This window comes from Palaemon carinicauda, chromosome 8 (genome assembly GCF_036898095.1).
Source record: "Palaemon carinicauda isolate YSFRI2023 chromosome 8, ASM3689809v2, whole genome shotgun sequence".
NCBI classification, from domain to species: domain Eukaryota; kingdom Metazoa; phylum Arthropoda; class Malacostraca; order Decapoda; family Palaemonidae; genus Palaemon; species Palaemon carinicauda.
In genome coordinates, this window is record NC_090732.1 from 41,129,089 (window position 1) to 41,154,911 (window position 25,823).

Genomic DNA, 25,823 nt, shown 5'->3' on the forward strand with positions numbered 1-25,823 from the left:
TCCACTGTACTGCTCCCAAGTCCCGGACCCCAAGGCACACTGGCAAGATGCCTTCCAACAACGGTGGGACAACATCGACGTATACGCCTTTCCCCCGTTCTGTCTGATGAGGAGGGTACTCAACAAGACCAGAATATCGATTAACCTTTCAATGACCTTAATAGTTCCACTATGGCATCACGCAGAGTGGTTTCCGGACCTTCTGCAGCTCCTGACGGAACTCCCGAGAGAACTTCCTCCACGACACGAGCTACTCAAACAACCACACGCCAACATTTCTCACTAAGCCGTAGCTTCGCTGCGACTTCACGCCTGGAGACTATCTAGCATCTCCTCTCAGAAAGAGGCTTTTCGCAACAAGTTGCTTAAAGGATGTCTGGACACCTGCGGAAGTCATCCGCAGGGGTCTACCTGGCAAAGTGGAGAGTTTTCTGTGGTTGGTGTCGTGGAAGGGGTATCTCTCCACTCGACGCCACTATTCCAGCAATGGCGGAGTTTCTCGTGTATTTGCGGGAGGAAATGCGCCTTTGTCTCGGCAGTGAAAGGCTATCGCTCAGCCTTAAGTCTTGCCTTCAGGCTCAATTGAATGGACATTTCTTCTTTGCTGGAACTTTCTCTACTCATACGAAGTTATGAACTTACCTGCCCTCAGTCATAAGTGAGACCTCCTCCATGGAACGTGGTTCGAGTTCTCAGGTCTGTTAAGAGACCTCCCTTCGAACCATTACGCCAGGCTTCTGATCGCCACCTGACTTGGAAGACGGTGTTCCTACTTGATTTGGCCTCGGCCAAGCGAGTCGGCGAACTTCGTGGTCTCTCGTATGACATCGCCCATTCAAGGGGGGGGGGGGGAGAGGTAACGTTCAGATTCGTCCCTGAGTTTGTTGCTAAGACTCAAATTCCAGGAGTGCCGGACCCTCGGTTCGACTTTTTCCGGATTTCGAGTCTTCGTTCTGTAACAGATGACCCAGACCATCTCCTACTGTGCCCAGTGAGGAGTATGAGGCTTCATCTTAAGAGAACAGCTGCAATTCGTCCGTGGGTGCAGGCATTGTTTCTGAGCACCGGAAGGACGAAGAGGAGGGTCACTAAGAACACTATCTCAGCATGGATTCGCAGGGTTATCCATCATTCCCTGAATCCTGACCCTCCTCCGTCACATCGCCCTAGAGCACACGATGTCAGGGGCATTGCTATGTCCCTGGCCTTCAAGAAGAACTACTCAGTGATGCAGGTTTTACAAGCAGGGGTTTGGAAGCGTCAGGCGACCTTCACAGCCCACTACCTGCAAGACGTGACCCACAGGAGGCTCGATACGTTCTCTATTGGCCCTGTGGTGGCTGCACAACAGCTGGTTTAAACCTCAGGCTCCTTAATGGACAAGTAGCAGAGGGTTGAGGGCATTGTTACCCGGTTTTAGTCTGCATGAATGAAAAGGTAGGCCTAGCCCTTATTCTTTTCTTCATTATCCCCTCTCTTGGGGAAAGCAGCATCCTGGATTCTCTGCACAGCTGACCTCAAACTACTGCAGGTAAACCATGTTTCCTTGTGTTCCTAATATTAAGATGATATTGTCACGTCCCCATACCCTTACGAGGTGGTATTGGGATCGTCCTATCCTAGAATTCCATCTAAAGGACTAAAGGTCAACTTCCTAGGACGAGTCACACTTCATTCCTTCACACACAAGCTTACGTAGGTCGCGGTCCTTGCAGAGCAAGGCACTTGCGAGGTGCAGGGACTCTTTATCATTGAGTACTGACACACTCAGATACTGTACTGAGTCCTTGGGCAAAAAGCCAAAAGCCAGAAATGGCTGGGACTTACCACCCTACCTAAGGGTTAAGTCACCCATATTAAATAGCGTGGTTTGTATTTCAGTTACGGAACAAATGACAAATTCATAGATAATTTGTATTTTTTTAACTATACAAACCTTAGCTATTTAATCAAACTTGCCCGCCAGCCCTGTCCCCCGGGAAGTCCTACCTCTGAGCAAAGTGAGCCAATTACAGGTGTGTGAGAGGGAGAGGGGTAGCAGGCTACCCCTCCCTACCCCCTTGCTAGTTGGGTAGTAATCCCTCGTTAAAATTCTAATGGCTCGTCATTTCAGCTACGCCGAAAGTAATACCCATATTAAATAGCTAAGGTTTGTATAGTTAGGAAAACTACAAATTATCTACGAATTTGTCATATTTTAAGGTTTAGAAAATTTTACAGGTAAGTATTGAGTAAATCAGTCTTCTGGAAAAGCAGCAATGGGACCAGTAGGTGAGTATAGAAATAAGATATTTTATTATTAAAATTCTATTTTCAGTGCACTATACACATCATTTTTTTTCAGACTACATTATTTGAAGCTGGAACAGATGCTCTAAGTAAAGAGTTTAGGGATGAACTAAAGAAGTATCAGAAGCCAGTTCCACCAGTTGTCACCTTAGAATTGTTAGATGAAGAAGGTTAGTTACCTGCTAAGCTCTAGTTTTTATTTCCAGGAAGACAATCCAATTAGCTGAGCATTATTACTGTATTGTAGTTATAATAAAATTACAGCATGGATTTATCTAGTTGTATATGAAGGTGCATGTAAGTTAAAGTGTAGCTTGTATTTTTGGAGGAGTTGGGAACACTTTCTGTACGGTACCTAAAAGGTATGAATATTGAGAATGATGCTGCTAGTTAGAATAAATGCTGAGGTGCATATGCATTTGCTTTAGGAAGGTTAGGATATTACCTTAAAGAAGGTGATATAGTTTGTAGCATTCTGATTTTCCAATCAAGTGATGCATCTGGCTCATAGTGATGATAATGATAACTCAAAGATGTTCAGATATGATAAGCTGTAACATTTGTTAAATACATATATTTTACATTCTGTTTTCATTAAAGAAGTTTCCAGGGAAACCTTTTAAGTGCTATGATCATCCTTGTAAAGGGTAATTGTACCTACACTATATACAAACCATTACGCTCAGAAAACTCCAAATCAATCGATCAATCTTTACAATGGTGATGTATTTCAGCGATAGCTGAAACTAGCCGTTACGCTTTTTACGAGGTGTAATTACTCTCCACTAGTTAGCGGAGTGGGAGCGGATGATAGACCAGGCACTAACACCTGCACTAGGGAAACCAGTCACTTTTATTTTGGCTCAGTGGAGTACAGACATTGTCTTACTCTCCCATAAAAAACCATATCAATCCCAAAAATGCGATTAAAGAACTGACCTAAAGCTAAAATATTTCTTACTTTTTCTTTTCAGGTGTTTCTGCCCATGGGCATCTTAACCATGCTGGTTTATCCCAGAATTGATTGATTGATCGATTGATTTGAAGTTCTCTGGCATCCTGATCCCAGAATTGAAGGGCGCCGTTGTGGCACTTTCATGCCGGTTGTGGAGACCGATCCTGATAGTCTCTGACCTGTGTGTAGGAGTCACTCTTGCATGCAGGATTCTCCTTGCAATGAGTGTTGGGAGGGGTTGCCCTCCGAGTGGTCGAGGTTTAGCTGGCGAAGGAAGGAGGTGGCTAAGAGAGATTCTTCCCCTATGGGTTCATCCTCGAAAGGGAAGAGACCTCGCCATCAGACTCTGTCAGCTATACCTCATCATCGGACTCTGTTGGCTCGATCTCAGTATTCTGTCTGCTCGGTCAACTTCTTATTAGAGTCGATCAAGTATGATTGGTGCCCATCAGACTCAAGGGTCCTCTGTTGCTTCCCATAGCGAAGCAGCGCCGGCCGGCGTCGTAGAGAAGTCGCTTTCCGCTAACACACCTTCCTTTGGTTCTCACAAGTTCTGTGTGTTAGGAAAGGCTTCTCAAGATCTTGCAGATGGGTACTCAGAGGGAGCACACAGCCTCCCCAGGGGTTGTTTTCCATCTTCCCCCTCGATTCTCTGTAGGCCGTGGACTGAAAGAGTCTCTTGCGTGCCCGACCGTCTCGACCTCAGCACCTGCTTGCCCTAACTTTATTTTTGCATTGGCGGAAGGGCGTGAGCAGTTACTGATGTAGATCCTTCCAGAGTGAACCCTGGCACTAGCTTTGACTACATCCCAAGGACAGTTCATGATGTGAATATTCAGTCTGAGTTTGCTCAGTTGGTGGGAAGCAAACTGAGCTATCCAAGGTTCGCCTTCAGATGTTGGAGAGTTATCCTCCACGAGCCACTGTTCAGCAATTTTTTTGCTTACGAGGAGGGTGGCCTGCAGTGGCAACAGGTGTCGTTCACCCTTCCTACCTGCTGGAGAGGTGGGCTTTGCCGAGTTTTCTCCCCCCCGGGGATTCCAATGAAGGGTATTAAACTTGTCCATTCTCTGCTCCAGTTCATTGGAGCTGGACAATGATGGGAGTTAGGCAACTGTTTGCAACCCCTCTCTTACTGTCGTGTCCAAAGGACACGGCATAATGCTCGTTGCTATGCAAGGCCAAGCCCTCAGGAACTTTTGTGCAAGCAGGTTTTACCTCTCGTGAGGTAGGATCTGCTTCACTACTTGAGTGCAAGTATTCAGCAGTTGCCCGTCCTTCTTCTCCCTTGTGGGATGGAAAGGCTGCTTGCCTTTCCCCATTGGAGGATAGGACAAGCAGGAGAGTTTCTCTCCATGACACACTAGTAGGAGAGCGCGCTAACCTCAGTCAAGCGGACGAGTCTTGCACACTGTTTTGTACCCAACCATTTAGCAAAGGTGGGCGGGCGAGCTCTTCTGCCTGATAGGGTTACGCTTGCTACCTCTACTATACACGCTGCTCACTATGGCGAGTATTACCACCTTCACTTGCGAGAGCTAGAAGGGTTGACTATGCACACTCAGGTGAGCTCTACCTTGCTAGCTCGCTACACGCAGGTGGCTTGGCAAGCGCAGATAGACAACACCTCACCTGTGCGCATTGATGATGGTGCGCACGCTAACGCACCTTTTCAGCCTTCTCCTCACCAGTTCTCACCTTATCAACCTTCATTCCGCAGAAGAGGAAACGGGATCATAGGGCAGACACTCCCCCGCCGGATGATTCGGTTCATTGCCGAACCAGCAGAGGATCAAGATCTCCTAGGAAGATCTCATTCACGGACAACTATAAGCTGTCCCCTATAGAGGTAGCCTAACCAGAGCCTTCCGCTTCTGTAGCAGGGCTTCTCCTCCCACTTCCTCCGCAGGTGCAGGGCCCAAGGAGGCAGAGAGGAAGAAGAGATCATTCCTTCTCGCACTCTTCAATATCCACCTGCCCGAAAGGAAGGACACGAAGACCATTCCCAAGAACTGGCACTCTAGGTCTGAGCGCCCAGTTCAAGGGGAAGGTCAGTCTGCTTCAGTGTCTGTTTTCGTAAGATCGGAACATAGAGGCCTTCTTCCAAGGGCTCATTCCTCTGCAAGAAGGACCTTAGTTGACAACTTGGACTACTATGGGTGCAAGCTCGGAGGGGGAAGAACCCTTTGATGACAGATCGGAAACTCTGATGGGTGTTGGTTGTGTCTGCCAGCCCCAAGATCTCCCCCTTGGAACAGAAAGACACAAATCATGTCTTTTTGCAAGCCCTCTCTTGCAATTGGAAGATTAACTCCTTGGGAGAATCAGATCAGGTTTCAGCGGAGAGCAGGGACACGGGCATAGACCTCTTTTACAACACACTGAAAACCACCGAGACTAGGGTAGCTTTGCCTTGATCAAAGGGGGTTAAAATGGTGAAGAAGAGGGCTCACAGCTAGGTGGCAGGAGCATCTTAGACCCTCCTGTCTGTGAACTTCTTGTTTACCTCCTTCACTATGTACATCAGAGGAAGTACAGTATTATGAGTTAGTGGAGGACTATCCTCCACTATCCTTGGTTTTAGCAGTTCTGGCTCTTATGCAGAATTCTTTCCTGGATAACCTGGTGATTTTGCCAGTGAATTTCTCTGTGGCGGACGCTGGCAACATAGAACGGGCTGTGAAGTGTGCTTTGCAATCTGTTTTATGGCTTGACTACTGGTTGGTGTCGGTGGGCTACTTCGTCAAGAACTGAGAATTTCTCCACTACCCAGAAGAGGGAGGCTATGTCAGCTTTCCTCCTCTTAGTGGCTAGAACATTGGAGTTCCTAATGCAGAACTTAGTCAGCCAGTAGATCCACTGGATTTTGAGAAGGTGCGATGCTGTTATCCCAAAATTCCATAGGCAGGTGCTGAGGAGAGAGGCGATGCAGTTGCACAACCTGTCAATGGACAGTCCCTCCCTCTTTAATCTGGAGGACATTGAAGCAGTGGCAGACAGATGAAGGAAGGCGAGTGTCATGGGTAGACATAATACTTTTAATAGATTTTTAAAAGACAAAAATATCTATTCCCAGTGTGAGCAGCGAGGGGAGACAAGATTCGACTGTGGCCCTGTTTGGGCAATCCTGTCATCTCTTCATTTTCATTAGCATTTTGGAAGTAAACCAAGCCTCGCCGAGAGCGCCTGCCATGATAAGGAAATTTTCCTGTTTGACCATGATGTTATTGTCTTAATTAGTGGAGTCAGCATATTTTGAGAAACCGAGCCTGAGGGAAATCCTTGTTTAGGATATACGTATGTCATGGAAGGGCACGTGCTGCCCTTTTGTTACGACTTAAGATGTGGTCTGGATTGCATCAGAAATTTCTTCTAGAAGCTTCCATGGCGTGATCGAAGTGGGCATTTTTGAGAAAGCCAATAGAGATGCAGAATTGTTAAAAAGAACGCCTTCTATGGAGATGACCACTAACCACTGTAATCAACTCCGCCCATACATTGGTCTATAAACTTCAAGAAGAGATTGTCCTTGAGAGACAAGAGAGGAACTATGTCTGAAGCACATAAGATTCAATGTCCTAGTGAGATAAGAAACAGAGAAGACCATGTGTGAAGCACATAAGATTCAATGTCCTAGTGAGATAAGAAACAGAGAAGACCAGAAGTCTGATAGAGCCAGATTCTAACCTTCCCTTTAGACAACAAAAGCCTATCTCCAAAAGATCCTGCTATAGCCGAGCAGAAGAGACAAATTGAAGCAGCCAGTCCTCCCTGCTTGTGATAAGAAGTAGCCAACACTGCCTGCAGCCTGCCTTCATTCAACAGTATCATCGAATCCTTGGAAGATGATCTCTGATGTCCCTTCTTGATGCCACCCCTTTTGTGACTAATTTGAATCCGGTCATTGTGCCAGTTTCATCTGAACTTCAGCTGCCCTCCTGCAATGTTCTCAAGCCTTACTTCAACAGTATCATCGAATTCTTGGAAGAAGACCTCTGATATCCCATCTTGATGCCGCCCTTTTGTGACGTCTTTGAATCCGGTCATTGTGCCAGTTTTATCTGAACTTCAGCCGCCCTTCTGCAACGTTCTCAAGCCTGAAGTCTCCGTACCAGTATCGTCTCAGCAGCTGCAGAAAACTATTGTTAAGTATTTCTACCTTATTGACTGTTCCCCCTTTCTGTTGATGTTTTGATTGGTTTGGTTTGCCAGTTAAAGTAACCGAAGAAGTAAAATTAGTTTTCCTTGTAAGTTTGTGAATAAACGTGGTGTTTTTTTTCGTGTGTTTCTTTTTATATTCATTTCCCATATTTCAGTTGGTGTTGTTGATATTTATTTTGCTTATTGAAGGAACCTGTAACGATTTTAAGATCGTAACAGCGAGCTAGGAATCCCTCCTCCGTAGGGCCATGACTTCACGCCTTTACTCCGCAGTATAGTAATCCCTCGCCATTTCGCGGCTCAAGTTTCACGGTCTCAGTGCATCGCGGATTTTCAAAAATATTCATCAAAAATTAGAAAAAATGGTGTAAGAGTTACACGGGCGCTAGCAGAAGGCAGAGAGTACAGTAGAACATCAGGTATCAACACGGAGATGGCGCGCAACTCAAAATCAACCTCTCTGATTCGCTGACCATCTTGGCTCCAGAATCTCGCAAGCTGATTGGCCAAGCCGCCGAGACGCTTTACCCAGCATCTCTCCCTGCCGTGCGCCCCGCGAAGGGAGACCGCATTCGCCTGTGTTGCTTAGTCTTGCTGCGTGGAACTTTTAGCTGTTTTCTTGCGCTTTTTAGTGTAAAATAGTGCTTGTCACGCCCTTAAAAATGGCTCCTAAACGTCCTCTACCCTCTACATCCTCTAGTGAACCCAAGAAGAAGAGAAAAATGATGACGGTGAACGAGAAAGTAAAATTATTGGACATGTTTAAGGCAGGCAGTAGCTATGCGTCTGTTGCCCGCATTTACGGAGTGAATGAATCGGCGGTTCGCTACATGAGAAAAGATGAAATGAAAATACGTAAAACTGCCTCAATAACGTTCTTCAAGGACACTAAGCGCGTTGTAACTCCTCGTAATAAGACGATAGTGCAAATGGAGAATGCATTATCAATGTGGATATCGGACTGTTGGGAAAAGGTTAGTCTCGATACCAACATGATTCGAACGAAAGCCAAAACCCTGTATGATAGCCGAGTTCCTGAAGGAAAATCTAACGAAGATGATGAAGGTGATGATGACGACGAAGATGATCCTGCCCCACGAGAAAATCGAGATTTTGTTGCCAGCAATGGCTGGTTCGAGAAATTCAAGAGGAGGTTTGGCCTTCGCAGCGTTCCTTTGTATGGGGAGGTCGCCTCGGCAGACCGAGAGGCAGCTCTTCGTTACGTCGAGGACGAGTTCCCGAAATGAATTAAAGAAGGTGGCTATCTCCCGGAGCAGGGTGTTCAATATAGATGAGACTGGCCACTTCTGGAAGAGGATGCCGTCCCGGATGTTCCTTTACAATGACGAAGTAAAGAAGCCAGGGTTCAAGGCCCACAAAGATCGTGTCACTCTCCTCATGTAAGGGAATGCCGCGGGCTTCATGCTCAAGCCCGGCTTAATTTACAAGTTCATATGTTCTCGGGCTTTGAAAAACAAAAACAAAGCTTTGCTGCCTGTCTACTGGATGAGTAATAAATAGGCATGAATAACTAAAGCCCTCACACTCAACTGGTTCGTGAACTGCTTTATCCCACAGGTGAAGCTGTACATCGCGGAGAATAGGCTACCCTGTAAGGTCCTCCACTTGATGGAATGTGCAGGCGGACATGCAGCGGATCTGCATTATGACGGGGTCCAAGTGGAGTTCCTGCCCCCCAACACCACTTCCCTCATACAACCAATGGATCAGGGGGTCATTCGGCCTCTACACGAGGTCCACGATGGAGGGCCTCATCTCCTCCATCGATGAAGATGACGAGGACTTCAGCCTCAAGAGATATTGGCGGGAATACAACATTGCAACGTGCCTGGCCAACATTCAGAAAGCTCTTAATGAGATAAAACAGCAAACATTGAATGCAAGTTGGAGAAAATTGTGGCCAGACGTTGTTCATGACTATGAGGGCTTTATACCAGACAAAGTTCACCACTCCGCCGTAGATAAGGCTGTGAGACTGGCATGGTTAGTAGCCAATGAAGGTTTCTCCGACATGACGACGGATGACGTCAACTTACTGATCGAGTGCCACTTGGAGCCGCTAACCGACGAGGACCTTGTCGAAATGACAAGATCAGCGTGTGAGGAAGAAGAGGCAGCCAATGTCGGCGACGACGATGAAGCTGAAGAATGTGGCCTCAGCTTGGACAACCTGCAAGAGCTCTGCAACAAAGGGCTCAAGAAATCGATGATAATATGGTCAAGAGCCATCGAATTTAGTAACCCTATTGACGGTGTAATGGCGTTGTACAAGAGCATCTTTGCTCAGATGAAAAAACAACGTCAACAACTTCCCATCACGATGATCCTAGTGCGCCGAAAACCTTCTTCAGAAGCATCAGATACTCCTCCTGCTGCCTCTCCGGCTTCCCACGGAGCCACTACGCCGCCTCCTGCAGTTTTTCCAGCTCTATTGGAAGCTGTCGTTGACGATCCACCGCCTCTATCAACTAACGATGAGGCATCACCTGAGGAGCAGTAAAGCTTTCATTAACCTGTGCAGTAAATCATCTTCATCTTCTTCACCTCCATCATACTGCACTGGTGTTTCTTCGTCATTTATCAAGATCGTCATTGTTAGAGATGAGTTACGTATCTTGTTATAAGAATAAAAGAGTTCTAAAAACATATCTACAGTATATACACGTACACTATTTATATATACATACTGTATGTATGTACATGTACCCACACTCTATTTATATTATTTATGTATAAATGTAAATGTACATACAGTATACATGTACGTCTATCCATATACCAAAGGCACTTCCCCCAATTTTGGGGGGTAGCCGACATCAACAAAGAAACAAAACAAAAAGGGGACTACTCTCTACGTTCCTCCAGCCTAACCAGGGACTCAGCCGAGTTCAGCTGGTACTGCTAGGGTGCCAAAGCCCAACCTCCCACATTATCCACCACAGATGAAGCTTCATAATGCTGAATCCCCTACTGCTGCTACCTCCGCGGTCATCTAAGGCACCGGAGGAAGCAGCAGGGCCTACCGGAACTGCGTCACAATCGCTCGCCATTCATTCCTATTTCTAGCACGCTCTCTTGCCTCTCTTACATCTATCCTCCTATCACCCAGAGCTTTCTTCACACCATCCATCCACCCAAACCTTGGCCTTCCTCTTGTACTTCTCCCATCAACTCTTGCATTCATCACCTTCCATCCACCCAAACCTTGGCCTTCCTCTTGTACTTCTCCCATCAACTCTTGCATTCATCACCTTCTTTAGCAGACAGCCATTTTCCATTCTCTCAACATGGCCAAACCACCTCAACACATTCATATCCACTCTAGCCGCTAACTCATTTCTTACACCCGTTCTCACCCTCACCACTTCGTTCCTAACCCTATCTACTCGAGATACACCAGCCATACCCCTTAGACACTTCATCTCAAACACATTCAATTTCTGTCTCTCCATAACTTTCATTCCCCACAACTCCGATCCATACATCACAGTTGGTACAATCACTTTCTCATATAGAACTCTCTTTACATTCATGCCCAACCCTCTATTTTTTACTACTCCCTTAACTGCCCCCAACACTTTGCACCCTTCATTCACTCTCTGACGTACATCTGCTTCCACTCCACCATTTGCTGCAACCACAGACCCCAAGTACTTAAACTGATCCACCTCCTCAAGTAACTCTCCATTCAACATGACATTCAACCTTGCACCACCTTCCCTTCTCGTACATCTCATAACCTTACTCTTACCCACATTAACTCTCAACTTCCTTCTCTCACACACCCTTCCAAATTCTGTCACTAGTTGGTCAAGCTTCTCTTCTGTGTCTGCTACCAGTACAGTATCATCCGCAAACAACAACTGATTTACCTCCCATTCATGATCATTTTCGTCTACCAGTTTTAATCCTCGTCTAAGCACTCGAGCATTCACCTCTCTCACCACTCCATCAACATACAAGTTAAACAACCACTGCGACATTACACATCCATGTCTCAGCCCCACTCTCACCGGAAACCAATCGCTCACTTCATTTCCTATTCTAACACATGCTTTACTACCTTTGTAGAAACTTTTCACTGCTTGCAACAACCTTCCACCAACTCCATATAACCTCATCACATTCCACATTGCTTCCCTATCAACTCTATCATATGCTTTCTCCAGATCCATAAACGCAACATACACCTCCTTACCTTTTGCTAAATATTTCTCGCATATCTGCCTAAAAGTAAAAATCTGATTCATACAACCCCTACCTCTTCTAAAACCACCCTGTACTTCCAAGATTGCATTCTCTGTTTTATCCTTAATCCTATTAATCATTACTCTACCATACACTTTTCCAACTACACTCAGCAAACTAATACCTCTTGAATTACAACACTCATGCACATCTCCCTTACCCTTATATAGTGGTACAATACACGCACAAACCCAATCTACTGGTACCATTGACAACACAAAACACATATTAAACAATCTCACCAACCATTCAAGTACAGTCACATCCCCTTCCTTCAACATCTCGGCTTTCACACCATCCATACCAGATGCTTTTCCTACTCTCGTTTCATCTAGTGCTCTCCTCACTTCCTCTATTGTAATCTCTCTCTCATTCTCATCTCCCATCACTGGCACCTCAACACCTGGAACAGCAATTATATCTGCCTCCCTATTATCCTCAACATTCAGCAAACTTTCAAAATATTCCGCCCACCTTTTCCTTGCCTCCTCTCCTTTTAACAACCTTCCATTTCCATCTTTCACTGTCTCTTCAATTCTTGAGCCAGCCTTCCTTACTCTCTTCACTTCTTTCCAAAACTTCTTCTTATTCTCTTCATATGACTGACCCAGTCCCTGACCCCACTTCAGGTCAGCTGCCCTCTTTGCCTCACGTACCTTGCGCTTTACTTCCACCTTTTTCTCTTTATATTTTTCATACTTATCTATACTATTACTCTGCAGCCATTCTTCAAAAGCCCTCTTTTTCTCTTCCACTTTTACCTTCACTCCTTCATTCCACCATTCACTGCCCTTCCTCATGCTGCCTCCAACAACCTTCTTGCCACATACATCACTTGCAATCCCAACAATATACGTAATGTATTAAATACTGTATTTATATTACAGTATTTATACAGTACAGTACTTTATTTTATGTACAGTATATAATTTATATTATCAGTATTTATTTACATGATTCTTTAATGTTCTAATGATAACATATGCATTTATAGGGTTAATATACTTTTATTGTTATTATATATACATGTACATGTACACAACAAAATGTATGTATTCCAAAAATAGGGAGGGAACTTACATCGCAGTTTTTCACCTATCGCGGTCGGTTCTGGTCCCCATTAACCTCGATAGGTGAGGGATTACTGTACCACCACCGCAGATATTGTCCCTGACTAAGCACCAGGGTGCAGAGAAGACTGCACAGCTGCAGAAGCACGCAGCACAACCTCAAGGTCCTAAGCAGCCCTTTCGACCTACTGTCATGAAGAAGGGCAGAGATGGCAAGAGAGAGAAACGCGGACATTCCCACCAGGGAGGGCACTCTGCGACCAGCACCGGTTGGCCGGTTGGGTGATGCCTGCAAAGCTACTAGCGGAGGTGGATGCTCCTCCGGACTGAGCCTTGGTCAGTCTCTGTGCTTCGAGAGGGATACATCATCCAGTTAATGCTCTCTCGCCCTCCTCTGACTCTCCATCTGACAGTGTCAGGTTCCCATGCGAAGGGATCCACGAAGGAACCAGCCCTTCCTGCTGATATCCAGATCATGCTGGAGAAGGATGCTATCCAGTAGGTTCAGGATGGGTTCCCAGGCTTCTACAATTGGTTATTTCTTGTAGAAAAGGCATCTGAACTAGTTTGTCCAACAGGTTCCGTTTAAGATGGAGATGGTGCAGACGGTTAGACAACCTGTCAGACCAGAGGACTTCATGATATCGTTAGACCTCAAGGATGCGTACTTCCAGATGCCCATTCATCCATCCTCAAGGATATACCTGAAATTCACAGTAACAAAAAGATATACTAGTTCAAGGTGCTATGCTTTGGCCTGTCCATAGCACCTCAGGTGTCCACCTGGGCTCAAAAGAACAGCGTTCATCTGCTTCAATATCTGGACGATTGACTAGTTAAAGCAGACTCAAGGAAGACCCTTCTCCTTCATCGAGATAGGCTTCTTGCATTTTGCCAGGATCTGGAGATCATGGTAAATTACGAGAAGTCATCCTTGCAACTTTCACAGGAGATTGTATATCTAGGAATGAGGATCATTACCAAACTAGGTAAAGTCTTCTAGTCTGAAGAATGAGTAAAGAGAAGGAAAAGGGTAGCTCATTCATTTCTTTAGTAGAGTGGTTTAGTTATTTGGCAAAGGCTTCTGGGGCACCTAAACCTCTTGGAGAAGCTGGTCCCCAACGGTCGCCTACGCATTCGCTCTTTACAGTGGGAGTTGAAGACCTTGGTGCCAGGAGGGTCAGAGCAGAAGAGAGACCTGAGTGGGTGGGTGTCAAACATCAATCTGTTCAGGCGAGTAGACCTCTCTCTTTCCTAGAATTATTGCTCTTTACAGATGCAACAAAAGAACGGTAGAGGCCTCACCTGTTGCACCTCACGACATCCGAGCTTTGGTCTGAAGCAGAGCAACACTACCACATAAACCTTCTGGAAATGAGGGCAGCCTTTCTGGCCCTCAAGCAATTCCATCAGCTCCTTTCGGGCTGCTCCATGTTGCTGATGAATGACAACACCACGGTAGTGTCACACATAAATAAACAAGGAGGTACTTTTTATTATTATTATTATTATTATTTTTATTATTATTATTACTTGCTAAGCTACAACCCTAGTTGGAAAAGCAGGATGGTATAAGCCCAGGGGCTCCAACAGGGAAAATATCCCAGTGAGGAAAGGAAACAGAAAAATAAAATATTTTAAGAACAGTAACAACATTAAAAAATATTTCCTATATAAACTATAAAAACTTAAACAAAACAAGAAGAGAAATTAGAGAGAATAGTGTGCCCGAGTGTACCCTTGAGCAAGAGAACTCTAACCCAAGACAGTGGAAGACCATGGTACAGAGGAATATCCTTCTCCTAGAAGAGCTGCTTACCATAGCTCAAGAGTCTCTTCTACTCTTACCTAGAGGAAAGTACCCACTGAAAAATTACAGTGCAGTAGTTACCCCCTTGGTAAAGAATTGTTTTGTAATCTCAGTGTTAAGTGTATGAGGACAGAGGAGAATCTGTAAAGAATAGGCTAGACTATTCGGTGTATGTGTAGGCAAAGGGAAAGTGAACCGTACCCAGAGAGAAGGATCCAGTGAAGTACTGTCCGGCCAGTCAAAGGACCCCACAGCACCTTTGCCACCTAGCTGTAGAAGTCATCAGATGAACATAAGATAACTTGGTAGCCCTATCAGCCCCAAGAAAAATGTGTTGGCTGACAATCTGAGCAGGAGGACTCAGATAGTTGGCTCCGAATGGTCTTAGAAACAAATGATAGCCAACAAATTTTTGACTTTGTGGGGTTCGCCGACAATTGACCTATTCGCGACGTCCCTAAACCGGAAGCTTCCGGTGTACTGCTCTCCAGTACCTGACCCCTAGGCGGTCTGGCAGGATGCCTTCCAACATCGGTAAGACATACTGGACATCTACACGTTCCTCCCTCCTTCTGTGTATTATGGAGGCTTCTAAACAAGGTCAGGGCATCACAAGACCTCTCAATGATCCTGGTTGCTCTGTTTTGGAAATGTGGAAAATGGTTTTTGGACCTTCTGCATCTTCTCACAAAGACACTGAGGGAGCTCCTTCCACTTCCCGATCTACTTGGACACCACACGTAAAGGTTTTTCATCAAGTGATGCCATCACTTCAGGTTACCCAGCAACTTCTTGGAAAGAGAGGCTTTTTGAAATCAGTTGCAAAGAAAAGAGCAGGATACATCTGGGAGTCATCTGCTGTCATATATTGGGCAAAGTGGGCTGACTTTTGTGGTTGGTGACGTGGATGGGGTATCACACCCCTCAGTGCCAATTTATGCCCAATTTAGTATCGTCGGCAAATTTGGCTATTCTACGAGTTAATCCTAAATCTGTGTCGTTAATTTAGATCAGAAATAGCAATGGTCCAAGGACAGATTCTTGAGGCACTCCGTTTATAACAGCTGCCCACACAGGAGCTTCTCCAGTGATTACAACTTTCTGTTTTCTGTTTGTTAGGCAATCTTTGATCTATCCAGCTGGCTCATCAGTAATGCCTAATGCTCTAAATTTTGACCATGAATTATTTATGAAGAACTTTGTCAAAAGCCTTTTGAAAATCTAGGCATATGATGTCTGTTGCCTAGCTTTTGTCATAAATGCTAAACATGTGGAAAAATTCCTAAAGATTTGTTACACACGATCTCTTTTGTCTAAAACCCTGTTGGCTGTGTATGAAAAGATTGTTTCTCTATATGTTCTACTATTGAATCTACTCTAATTGATTAAAAAGTTTTGTGAGGCACTATAGTTAGACACACTGGTCTGAGTTGCCAGGTTCTTCTTTTGGTCCTTTCTTGTTGATTAGAGTAACATTGCCTAGTTTTCATCCTTGTGGTGCCTTTCTTTCGTAGGCTGTTTTTCAGAACATTTTGTAAAAGTGTGGGGTTATCTCTTCTTCTAGCTCTATAATATCTGTTGGATGAGTATCATCCTCCATGTGCCTTAGATTTACTTAGTTCTTTTATTTTCTTTTGGACATCATCCATTGTAAAAGTGATTCTATTTAATGGTTGTGGCCCTTCATATTTGATAGCTGGTTCAGAAAGGGTAATTGATTCTTCCCCAGTGAATACAGTTGTGAAATATGCATTCATCAGTTCAGTTTTTTCCAAATCATTTGTTATAAGATTACCCTCTGAGTCTCTTAAATGGGTTAATGTTGTTTTTTATTAGTTTTCTACTGTTTACATATGCAAAATATTTTTTTTCTTTATTAGCTGAAGCCACTCTTTTTCTCTTCGTTGATCTTGGCCTTTCTAACTAGTTTATCTACTTTTCGGCTTAACTTCTTGAGCTCAGAAATTTCAAGAACTGAAGACTTTGGACCCATTGATTCATGTTTCCTGTCTCTACTACTTATTGCATTGGGTATTTCTCTGTTGAACCACTTAAGTTGTGGCATTCCATATGATGAAATTTTTCTATGCAGTATACATTTAGCCCTTTTTTCTTTATATATTTCTACAAAGGAGTCCCATTGTGTATTGATGTTCCCAGTTGTGTTGTATTCTAAATTCTTGGTGTATTCCTTCAGTTTCATCCAGTTACTACGTCTGTATTCTAGCTTTTTAAATATAAAACTTACCCGCTGGTTATATAATGAATAAAGTCCCTGACGCCTCGGCAGGAAATTCAAAATCTCTTGCGCAGCTTAGCGCAGATATGCCAGGTGTACCCCAGCGCCCTCGTGGTACAAGAGGTAGAACTATGCTCAACCAATTCAGATTTTTTCTGCCGCCATAGCTGGCTGTACTATTGGAAATTCTCTCTCGCGTCACAGCCTCTTCCGTAAGCTAAAAGTCTGTCTTGCTTTTTACAAAGAATATAAGTGAATATGCTTTTAGAGTATTAAGTTATAAATTAAATTAAAAGAATTATTTTGAGAAAATTTTATCCTTTTAATAGTTTTCTTAAGATAATCTTCGATCTATTTACAAAGATTAACTAGCGTTCAGTTTATTTTTGTTACGCAGTAGTCAGTATCGTTACGATGTTACAATATATTGTAGTACTTTCTTCTTACTTCTCAAGTTTTTAAATTGTACTTTATAAAAGGAACATTTTATTTTGCAATTAATTGGTCCTTTCAGTATTTTTTCCTTAGTCAGAGATTAAAGGAAGTTACAGTTCAGTTTATTTTATACGATGCAGTATTCTTTACAATTGTCGTAGCGCACGATTCTATGTATCGTTGTTGCTTTGGTGGTTTTTGGAATACTAAATTTGTTCGTATATTATTTGTAGATGTTCTAATGATGCGAGTGATGATTCATCTTTTATTGGAATCCCTTAATTAAAGGGTTTATTTTAATTTATAAATATATCTATCAAGGTAATATTTGATATTTAATATTTTGTTACATTTATATGGGATTCGGTACTTTTGCATTCCCATTCAAACAATTGTCCAGTGACAGAATTATAAGTCTCTCTCTACGGAGTCTCAACCTTATAGCTTTCGGGTGAAACGATTATTAAACAATCCGGATATAATTAGAAGTAAGGTACTTCCATTCAAGGTATCATCAACGCCTCCATGGAAGTTACCAGAGATATCTTTTTGTAAATATTTTATTGGAGATAAGAAGAATATGTCAGACCTAGAAGCCAGGTCTCTTTTTAATGAACATGTTAAAGAACATAGAGGATCAACTTTTATCTATACTGATGGCTCCAAATCTGATGCTGGCGTTGGATTTGGAGTACATAGTAATGGTTTTAATTGTAGACGTGCACTAACTCTGACCGCTTCCATATTTACTGGCGAACTGTATGGCATATTAACCGCTATTGAGAAAATAGCGTTGGAGAAGGAGGGTAATTTTACAATTTTTAGTGATGCAAGGAGTGTCCTTCAAGCTATAGAAGTTTTTAATTCTAATAACCCTCTAGTTTTAAAGATTTTAGAATGGCTTTTTATTATTGGACGGAGAGGTATAACAGTTCAATTTTGTTGGGTTCCAGCACATGTAGGTGTGTCTGGGAATGAGAAGGCAGATTCACTGGCTAAGAAGGCTGCATCCGAGTTGCTGCCAAGAAAGTATCCCATTCCCTGTAATGATTTCTTACCTGACATCAAGAAATTGGTTTGCAATAAATGGCAACAGCAATGGGATAGCCTAGATGGGAATAAAATGCGAGAGGTAACAAATGTCATATCTCCTTGGAGGTATAATATAATGCCCCGAAAATGGGAGACGTTTCTTTGTCGTCTCCATATTGGTCACACGAGTTTCTGCTGAAGGGCCAACACCAACCGTATTGTGACGACTGTTTAGTACCTCTAACAGTGAGGCATTTGTTGACTGAATGCCCCAATTATAACAACTTAAGGAATAGATATTTGTTTGAGGCTCGAGGTGAGGGTGGCAGGTTCATCCTTGCCAAGATTCTTGGAAAAGATGTGTCCTATGCAAGTGGCATTTTTAGATTTATTTCAGAAGCAGGTCTTCTGAAAACTATTTAACTTTTATGATTTTAATTGAATACTCTTTTATTTTTTATTTTATTTTATTTTTTATTTATGTATACATAAATTAAATGTTACCGTCGTCAATGACCTTAGATGTCAGAATGCCTGAAAACTTTAAATAAATCAATCAATCCCTATGGAGTTCATTTCCTTTGAGAGAGTGTATACTTTGGTTTTCAGGTAATTATGAAACTATCTTTGTGCCAAAGAGTAAAGTGCAGATTTTTTAGTGATAATTTGTGCAGTGAATTTTATTCTGTGGAGAGTGCTTCTATTCGGACCTGTCGTTATCCTAGCCTTAGACCTCTGTCGAGCTCCCGGACCCAGGGGAGAAGTTAAGTTGAATGGCGAAAGGAATCGAGAGGGTAACCAGGCGTTACAGTCTTTTAAGACCCGAACTGAAGTCCTCTCGGGCGTTTTATGTCGATCACCAGAACGCTCACCCTCGCTATAAAGCGAGGTATTAGTGTTTTCAAAGGCGCTAACCTGAAAACAAGACTAGATTCGTTCTGCGTGTGTTACGTTTCGTGCGGCGCAGACGCAGTGCCGCCACCTCCGCCTGATGGGTGTCGTCTCTCAACAGTGGCAAGCGCTATGGATCGACGAAGACAATGCTGAATACGTTTCGCTTAAGGTTGATCCTTGATCTTTGTAGTTAGGCATGAAACAGCATCTATCTTCAGCTTTGCAGTATTTTCAGCCTTCCGTTAACAGTGCGGTTGGGTGTCTCGATTCCGGTCTTTGACACGGTCGCACAGGCGACGTGTCTTTAACGGTGAGGACTCGTTGTCGCACAGGCGGCCTACCAACCGCAATGTTCAATGGTGGGGGAAAGTGGATGCTTTACTTCGATTACCTGCTCAACGCAAACCGACTGCTCATAACACCTAGTATCAGTCTATACAGACGCGCCGACGTTCGCCAGGCAGCGTCAGTATGGACGCTTCAGCGCCAGTGTGGACGCTTCAGCGTCAGTGTGGGCGCTTCAGCATCGGTGTGGACGCTTCAGCGTCGGGGTGGACGCTTCAGCGTCGGGGTGGACGCTTCGCTACCTATGACAATAGACTTTGATGTCTATCTGACCATGAACGTCTAGTGTTAAGTTATGGTTGCTCCAGGCGCTATATTAAGAAATAAATCTTAACTAGAAAGATATTATATTCTTGGACCAAGGCCTGCTGGGCTAACTCTTGGTTGTGAGAGCTAGAATTAAAACCTCTAAGTATTGAGGTCTGAATTCAGAATCATAAGGAGTGGATTCCTAAGAATCAAGACTTCTCTTCCTAGGATAGAGATTGTAAAAGGAAGGGAATAACTTTCAGAAACTCATGAGAATTTTTCTAAAGAGTTTCCCTCATATAATTTACCTGCTGCTCCTCGTTCCGACTTCAGAGTTTTCGCTAGTTGAGTTGATGGTGTCGCTATTTATTTTATTTTATTTTTATTACTAGCCAGCTACAACTATCGTTACTTATTAGGGTCAAACAAGCAACAATATATAATGACTTCAGTCATTCACAAAATTACTAATTACCAGATTCGTTAAGAGAACTCAAGACCCTTTCTCTACAGAATTCATTGCGTTGTGTTACAAAGATAAATGGTCATACTATATTCTATTGAGCTTTTGCCCCAATTATTACTTACTTGGTTTCATATGAAGTTCTTACCGAGTTCGGATTACAATAGGCACGGGTAAACCACGATACCACATATAAATATTTGATTTTACTCAGTCACGGAATCCCACGCACAGATATGCATATCCCTAGCGAATTATCCCATCCAAGGTAACTAAATATTATATGATACTCATCCAAACTTCGGTTGATTAATTCATCCACTTCATTAAATGCTGGGAAGGAACGGCTTCGTTAATCAAATGAAATTCTCTTCATCCTGATTAAGTCCACTGAAGACTACACTACAAACATTGAGACTTGAGAAGTGATAGACAGCAACTGTGGCCGTTAGCTCTGTTGCCTTTGTCGTAAAAATAATGCGTTCGCTCTCTCTCCCAAAGTCACGACTTCCGCTTCGTTCGCTCACGACAAAAGAAAACAACAAAACGAACGAAACCAACTATTCAACGCAAACCGAACGAAACTATTCAAACAACTTACATCGCATTGTTAACCACTTATACAACTATTCACAAGACAATATTCCTTGGTAACAATGCTTATTACAATTGAATATAAACCAAACCTTCATTTGTACAGAAACCTGCACATTTCCACCCAATGCAAAAAGAACATTTTCCATATACAATATGAACATAGATATTCAATAACAATTGATTTCCCATGTCGTTATTGTAAGTAACGACAGCAACCCTAGTTGGGAAAGCAAGATGCTTTAACCCAAAGGACTCCTTTAGGGAACGATGGCCTAGTAAATTAATGGTTAAATGAATAAATGAATTAACATTAAATCATTCTCAGAAAAATAACGAACCTTACTGTAGAGATTGATACAGCGCTTGCAGCTGCAACAACAGAAAGTACATTAAGGCCTTTATGAGAATAGAACGTAAAAGTATATCTCCCACCACGGGCAGATCTTTTATGATTTAATGTATTATGTTTTTAAACCGCTCTTGTTAGTGACTCGTAAGCATAGCGCAGTGCTCTGGAGGAGGTGTTTGTTCATGTTCACCTTGCCCCTAGTCCTATATGTCTTCCTTACGTTCCAACCCTTGGGAGAAGGAAGGTCGGTAGGCTGAGGTTTTTCGCGGACCTTGTGCATTAAATGTCTGTCCCGCCGAACGATATTGTTGATGCAGTCCAAGACGTTCTTTCTCCACTTTGGAATGATGAAGTAATACTCTTTTCTTCGCCTATGATTGGCGAGCTATGACATCACAACCATGTGACATAGTATCTTGAAAAGAGCGAAGTTGGAATGTCTTGAAGCGGTCAGTTCGTCATCGCTATGGTATCATGGATCTTGTAACTGTTTTCTGCATATTAGAATTCAGTTCCCTGACGAGAATGACATTCTATGTTTTCCCTGTCTACCAGAATAGGAAGTTACTTGTCATGTATGCACGCGAACAGAACTTACCTTCGCAGTAGACGTATTTTGATGCTTAAACAGGAAGCAATCGAGTGTGTTTTTTCATCCGCAAGAGAAGCGGAAGTCAGACAAGTCACATACAATCCTAGCTCTTCCTCTGGAATCTGACTCACTTTCAGGGAGGAAAGACTTTGTCCTCATCGAAGGACGCAAACCCTAGACTTGGTAGTCACCAGTCAATTTGTCCTAGACCTTTCAGGAGTCGTATGTTTTCTATTAACTTATCCTACAGTATCTAACGTTCGCCGGAAGTTTTTTCTTTTCGGAAGAAGACAACGTGTCAGCACTAGAATCGTGTAAGACACAGTTCTCCGGGGAAAAGGTGCTCAGTTTGCTTCTGTTCACACTTCTTCCCCTCCCCCAGTTTGGGGAAAGGTCTATTACTTTCTTCTGAGGTCTAGTGACTACTGTTGACTGTATCTCACAGCATTGGATACGTTCAGTTTGCGCACAAGTCGCGCTTGAAATGTGATAGGGACTCTCCCAGGTCGCTCACAGGACTGCGGTTAATGTTCTCTCCCGGCCTTCGCCCATGCTTGAGTTGGCGCACTCGCTACCCCGCGAGTGTAGATTTGGTCTGAGCTAAAAGAGCTCTATTTCATCTGTGTTTAGCGTTTACGATTCTCGGGGGGAGAAAATTTTCTCCTAAAGAGTCTAAGGACTACCATAGATCAAAGAAATGGTTTTCCGATTAGTGTCAGAAGGCATAGTTCTCCTATGCTTAGTAACGCTTCCACGCAGAGATATGCTCGTGTTACGAGAAGCGTTAGAGCGGGTGCTTGTAGCAGTCTGGTCTCTCTCTTACGGCAGACATCACGCAGACACAGACGCAAGTTCTGGTCTTCCTCACGCAGTCACAGACGCAGACGCCAGTTTGGTCGTTTGTTGGACGCTGACAGTCAAAGTTGATCCTTTCAACAAGTTGTCCCATTTTCGCGGTCTGCGGGACGCGTGACTCTCACTCATGAGGACAACTCTCGGCAATCAGTTCCGTCTTTCCGTCAATGACCGGACGCGATGCTGTCGCCTCCACGCTGCACGCTGTAGATTTACAACAAGCGGGGCACACACACAGAGCTGTATCCACACGACAAGGTGAACGCATACAGCACGCTGACACCTTACGGCAATGCAAGCACATGCGACATTATGGTCGCATGCTAGACGCATACAGTCAAGTCTTTTTTCTCCCAGCAGTATAAACAGACTATTGTCTCTCCTTCGCGTCTCTCTGGCCTTGCAGCTAACGCTCCCTCGTGTCAAGCTTTGGCTTTAAGTTTGTTGAACACTCGCTGATTACACACGATCAGGTCTTAACCTCACAGCATGAGGTTCACGTTGTTGATGCTCCTTTTCAACAAGCCTAGCTTTAATATCGGTTTCTTGCGACCGATATGGACGAGTTTTGGGAGGCGGCTCTAGATCCCGATTCTCTCTCACGACATGTTGAGTATAGGCAGCATGCTGGAACCATACTGGACTCATGCTGGGACCATGCTGGGTGCATGCTGGAAGCATGTCTTTAGTCCTTTTCCCCGTGTCAGGATCACGAACGTTTTATGTTAAACCTTCAAGCTTTAGGCCTAGCTGCCTCCAGTATTTTGGAAAACCCCTAAGATCTAGAGGGCTGTTCGAAGGAGACAGCTGAGGCTTTCGCTTGTACAAAGGACATTTGCCTCAAGGTTTTCCAACCCAATTAGAGTGTTTTATGGAGTGGTGTAGAGGTAGAGCTGGCTCTTCATTAGGTAACTCTAACACAAATGGCCTAATTTTTCTTAGACCTTAGAAGAAAACACATTTTCTTTCCTCCTCGACCATCAAAGGGTACAGGAGTATGCGGGCATCTGTCTTCAGACTCAGAAGATTGGATCTATCAAATAGAGACCTTATATATCTTCTCAGATCATTTGAGAGGACTTGGAGGCATCAGCAAGATGCGCCAGCCTGAAATTTAGGGTTTGTTTCTGGAGTTTCGCGGTAGTGACAGATCCGACCCTTTACACTTTGTTTCTTTTTAAGGCCTAACTTTGGAGACTTTCTGAGTAAGTCTACCATAGTTGAGAGTCAGTGAAGTTCACTCTTTTAGCAAGAACACGGACTTCACATTGGTTAAGCCATAGGTACCTTGCAACCTTGATTCTTAGTCATTAACAAACATCTTTCTCATCCATAGCCTAAATCTTTCGGGATCACTATTCTCTCGAATTTGGTTTGGGATGGGCTGACAAGAGTTTTTTGCCCGATTGAAATGATGAAGTTTTATTGGGACAAGCACAAAGAAGTTAAGAGTCTATTCATAACTCTTGGGTGCACGGTCAAGAAGCCTGCGCTATCCATGTCTAAAACATTCTATCATCTCGTATAGACTTTGATTACAAAAGTTCTTCCACACGGTTGGGTGATAGATCATAAGATGTTGAAAGAGTAAAGACTCACGAAGTTAGAGCTGTAGAAACTTCTGTAACTTTTAAACTAAACTGTTCTCTGCAAAGCATCGCGTATACAGCCTTGTGAAAGGGTAATCCTGTATTCGCCTTGCATTACTTTTACCGTGTCCAGTCTCTTTATGAAGACGTCTACGTTTTGGGATCACTTGCAACAACGAGTGCAGTAGTAGGTGAAACATTCTCCACTACATTTCCCTAAATTTCTAGTACCCCTGTTCTTCTCGTGGAACTGTTATATATATTTTTATGAATGTACGTGAAGATTGGTCAGCAATCTTCCGCAATCTTTGACCTAGTCAGGTGGTCATTTTGTTCCTAGAGAGTGCCCGGAACAAGGGTATTAGTTGAGGTCCTGTCATGTTATAGGTGATTGTACCGTTTGACAGCTCCCAGAAGATCATCAGCCCCGAGTGGATCACTGGATCTCCTAAGGATAGCAGACAAAATGAGGCAGAGCATTGCTGTCAGCTTCCTTATCAGGTTAGAACCGCTTAAGTTGTTTATGTAACTCTTAAGTGAATTTCCAATTATGCAACTGTCTCTGACCCGCCACCAATGGGTGTCAATCAGCCATTATATAACCAGCGGGTAAGTTTTATATTTAAAAATTATATTTTCATAATAAAATAAATTTTTGAATATACTTACCCGCTGGTTATATAAGTTTTAGACCCACCCTCCTACCTCTAGAGACCATGGGGCATGGAAAATCTGAATTGGTTGAGTATAGTTCTACCTATTGTACCGCGAGGGCGCTGCGGTACACCTGGCATATCTGCGCTAAGCTGCGCAAGAGATTTTTAATTTCCTGCCGAGGCGTCAGGGACTTTAGCCATTATATAACCAGCGGGTAAGTATATTCAAAAATTTATTTTATTATGAAAATATAATTTTTTATAATTTTCCTTTCTTTTAGATGAGGAATATTTACCAGAAACCTAACTATTCTTTGGTCACTTTTGCCAATATTTTTGCTCCCTGAAACACTGGATACCAAATTTTCTACTGTTGTTAGCACAATATCTAGTATGTTGTTTCCCCTGGTTGGTTTATTGACTCACTAATGAAGGAATTCATTGTTGACAAAATTCTAGTAGTTTATCAAAGATGTAGAATTCATAGTGTTCCTGTTTACTGGTGCATTGAAGTCTCCCATGAGGACAACTAGCTTCTTATTAACTTTTTGTCCAAGTTATCTATATAGCTCTTCGTCCTGTTCTTGTGTTTGATGTTGTGGTCTGTATATTACCACTTTGGACGTTTTCTTCATATGGTGTTGATGTTTGCACCTATCACTTCACATTCGGTTACTAATTTCATTTTTATGGGGTTTAAGTGATTTCTAACATAGAGCATTACCCCTCCACCTTTTTTGGTAAGGCGAACCATCCTTCTTGAAAAGCTTGAAACCTGGGATTTCGTATTCTCCAATAAAATACTTTTGTTTTTCCTTGAATCCAGGTCTTGGTAATGCATAATACATCTAGTTCACCAGTAGCTATCATTGCCCTGAAGTTTTCCATTTTGTTTCTAACTGAATTGTGCCACTCAGGAAATTTTCTATTTTTTTTTCTCTTCCTCTGTGGGTTTGCTAGTTTCCCTGTTTACT

General features: G+C 43.3%; 1 protein-coding gene across 2 annotated transcripts in view; it reads left to right on the top strand.

Annotated features, from left to right (window-relative positions):
* Nucleotides 1-25,823, top strand: part of Exo70 (exocyst complex component 7) — a 394,184-nt gene that overhangs the window by 148,176 nt on the left and 220,185 nt on the right. For both annotated transcript variants that reach the window (XM_068378599.1, XM_068378598.1), the window contains exon 4: nt 2,345-2,459. In XM_068378599.1, coding sequence (XP_068234700.1) covers nt 2,345-2,459 — 115 coding nt within the window. The remainder of the gene's footprint in view (nt 1-2,344; nt 2,460-25,823) is intronic.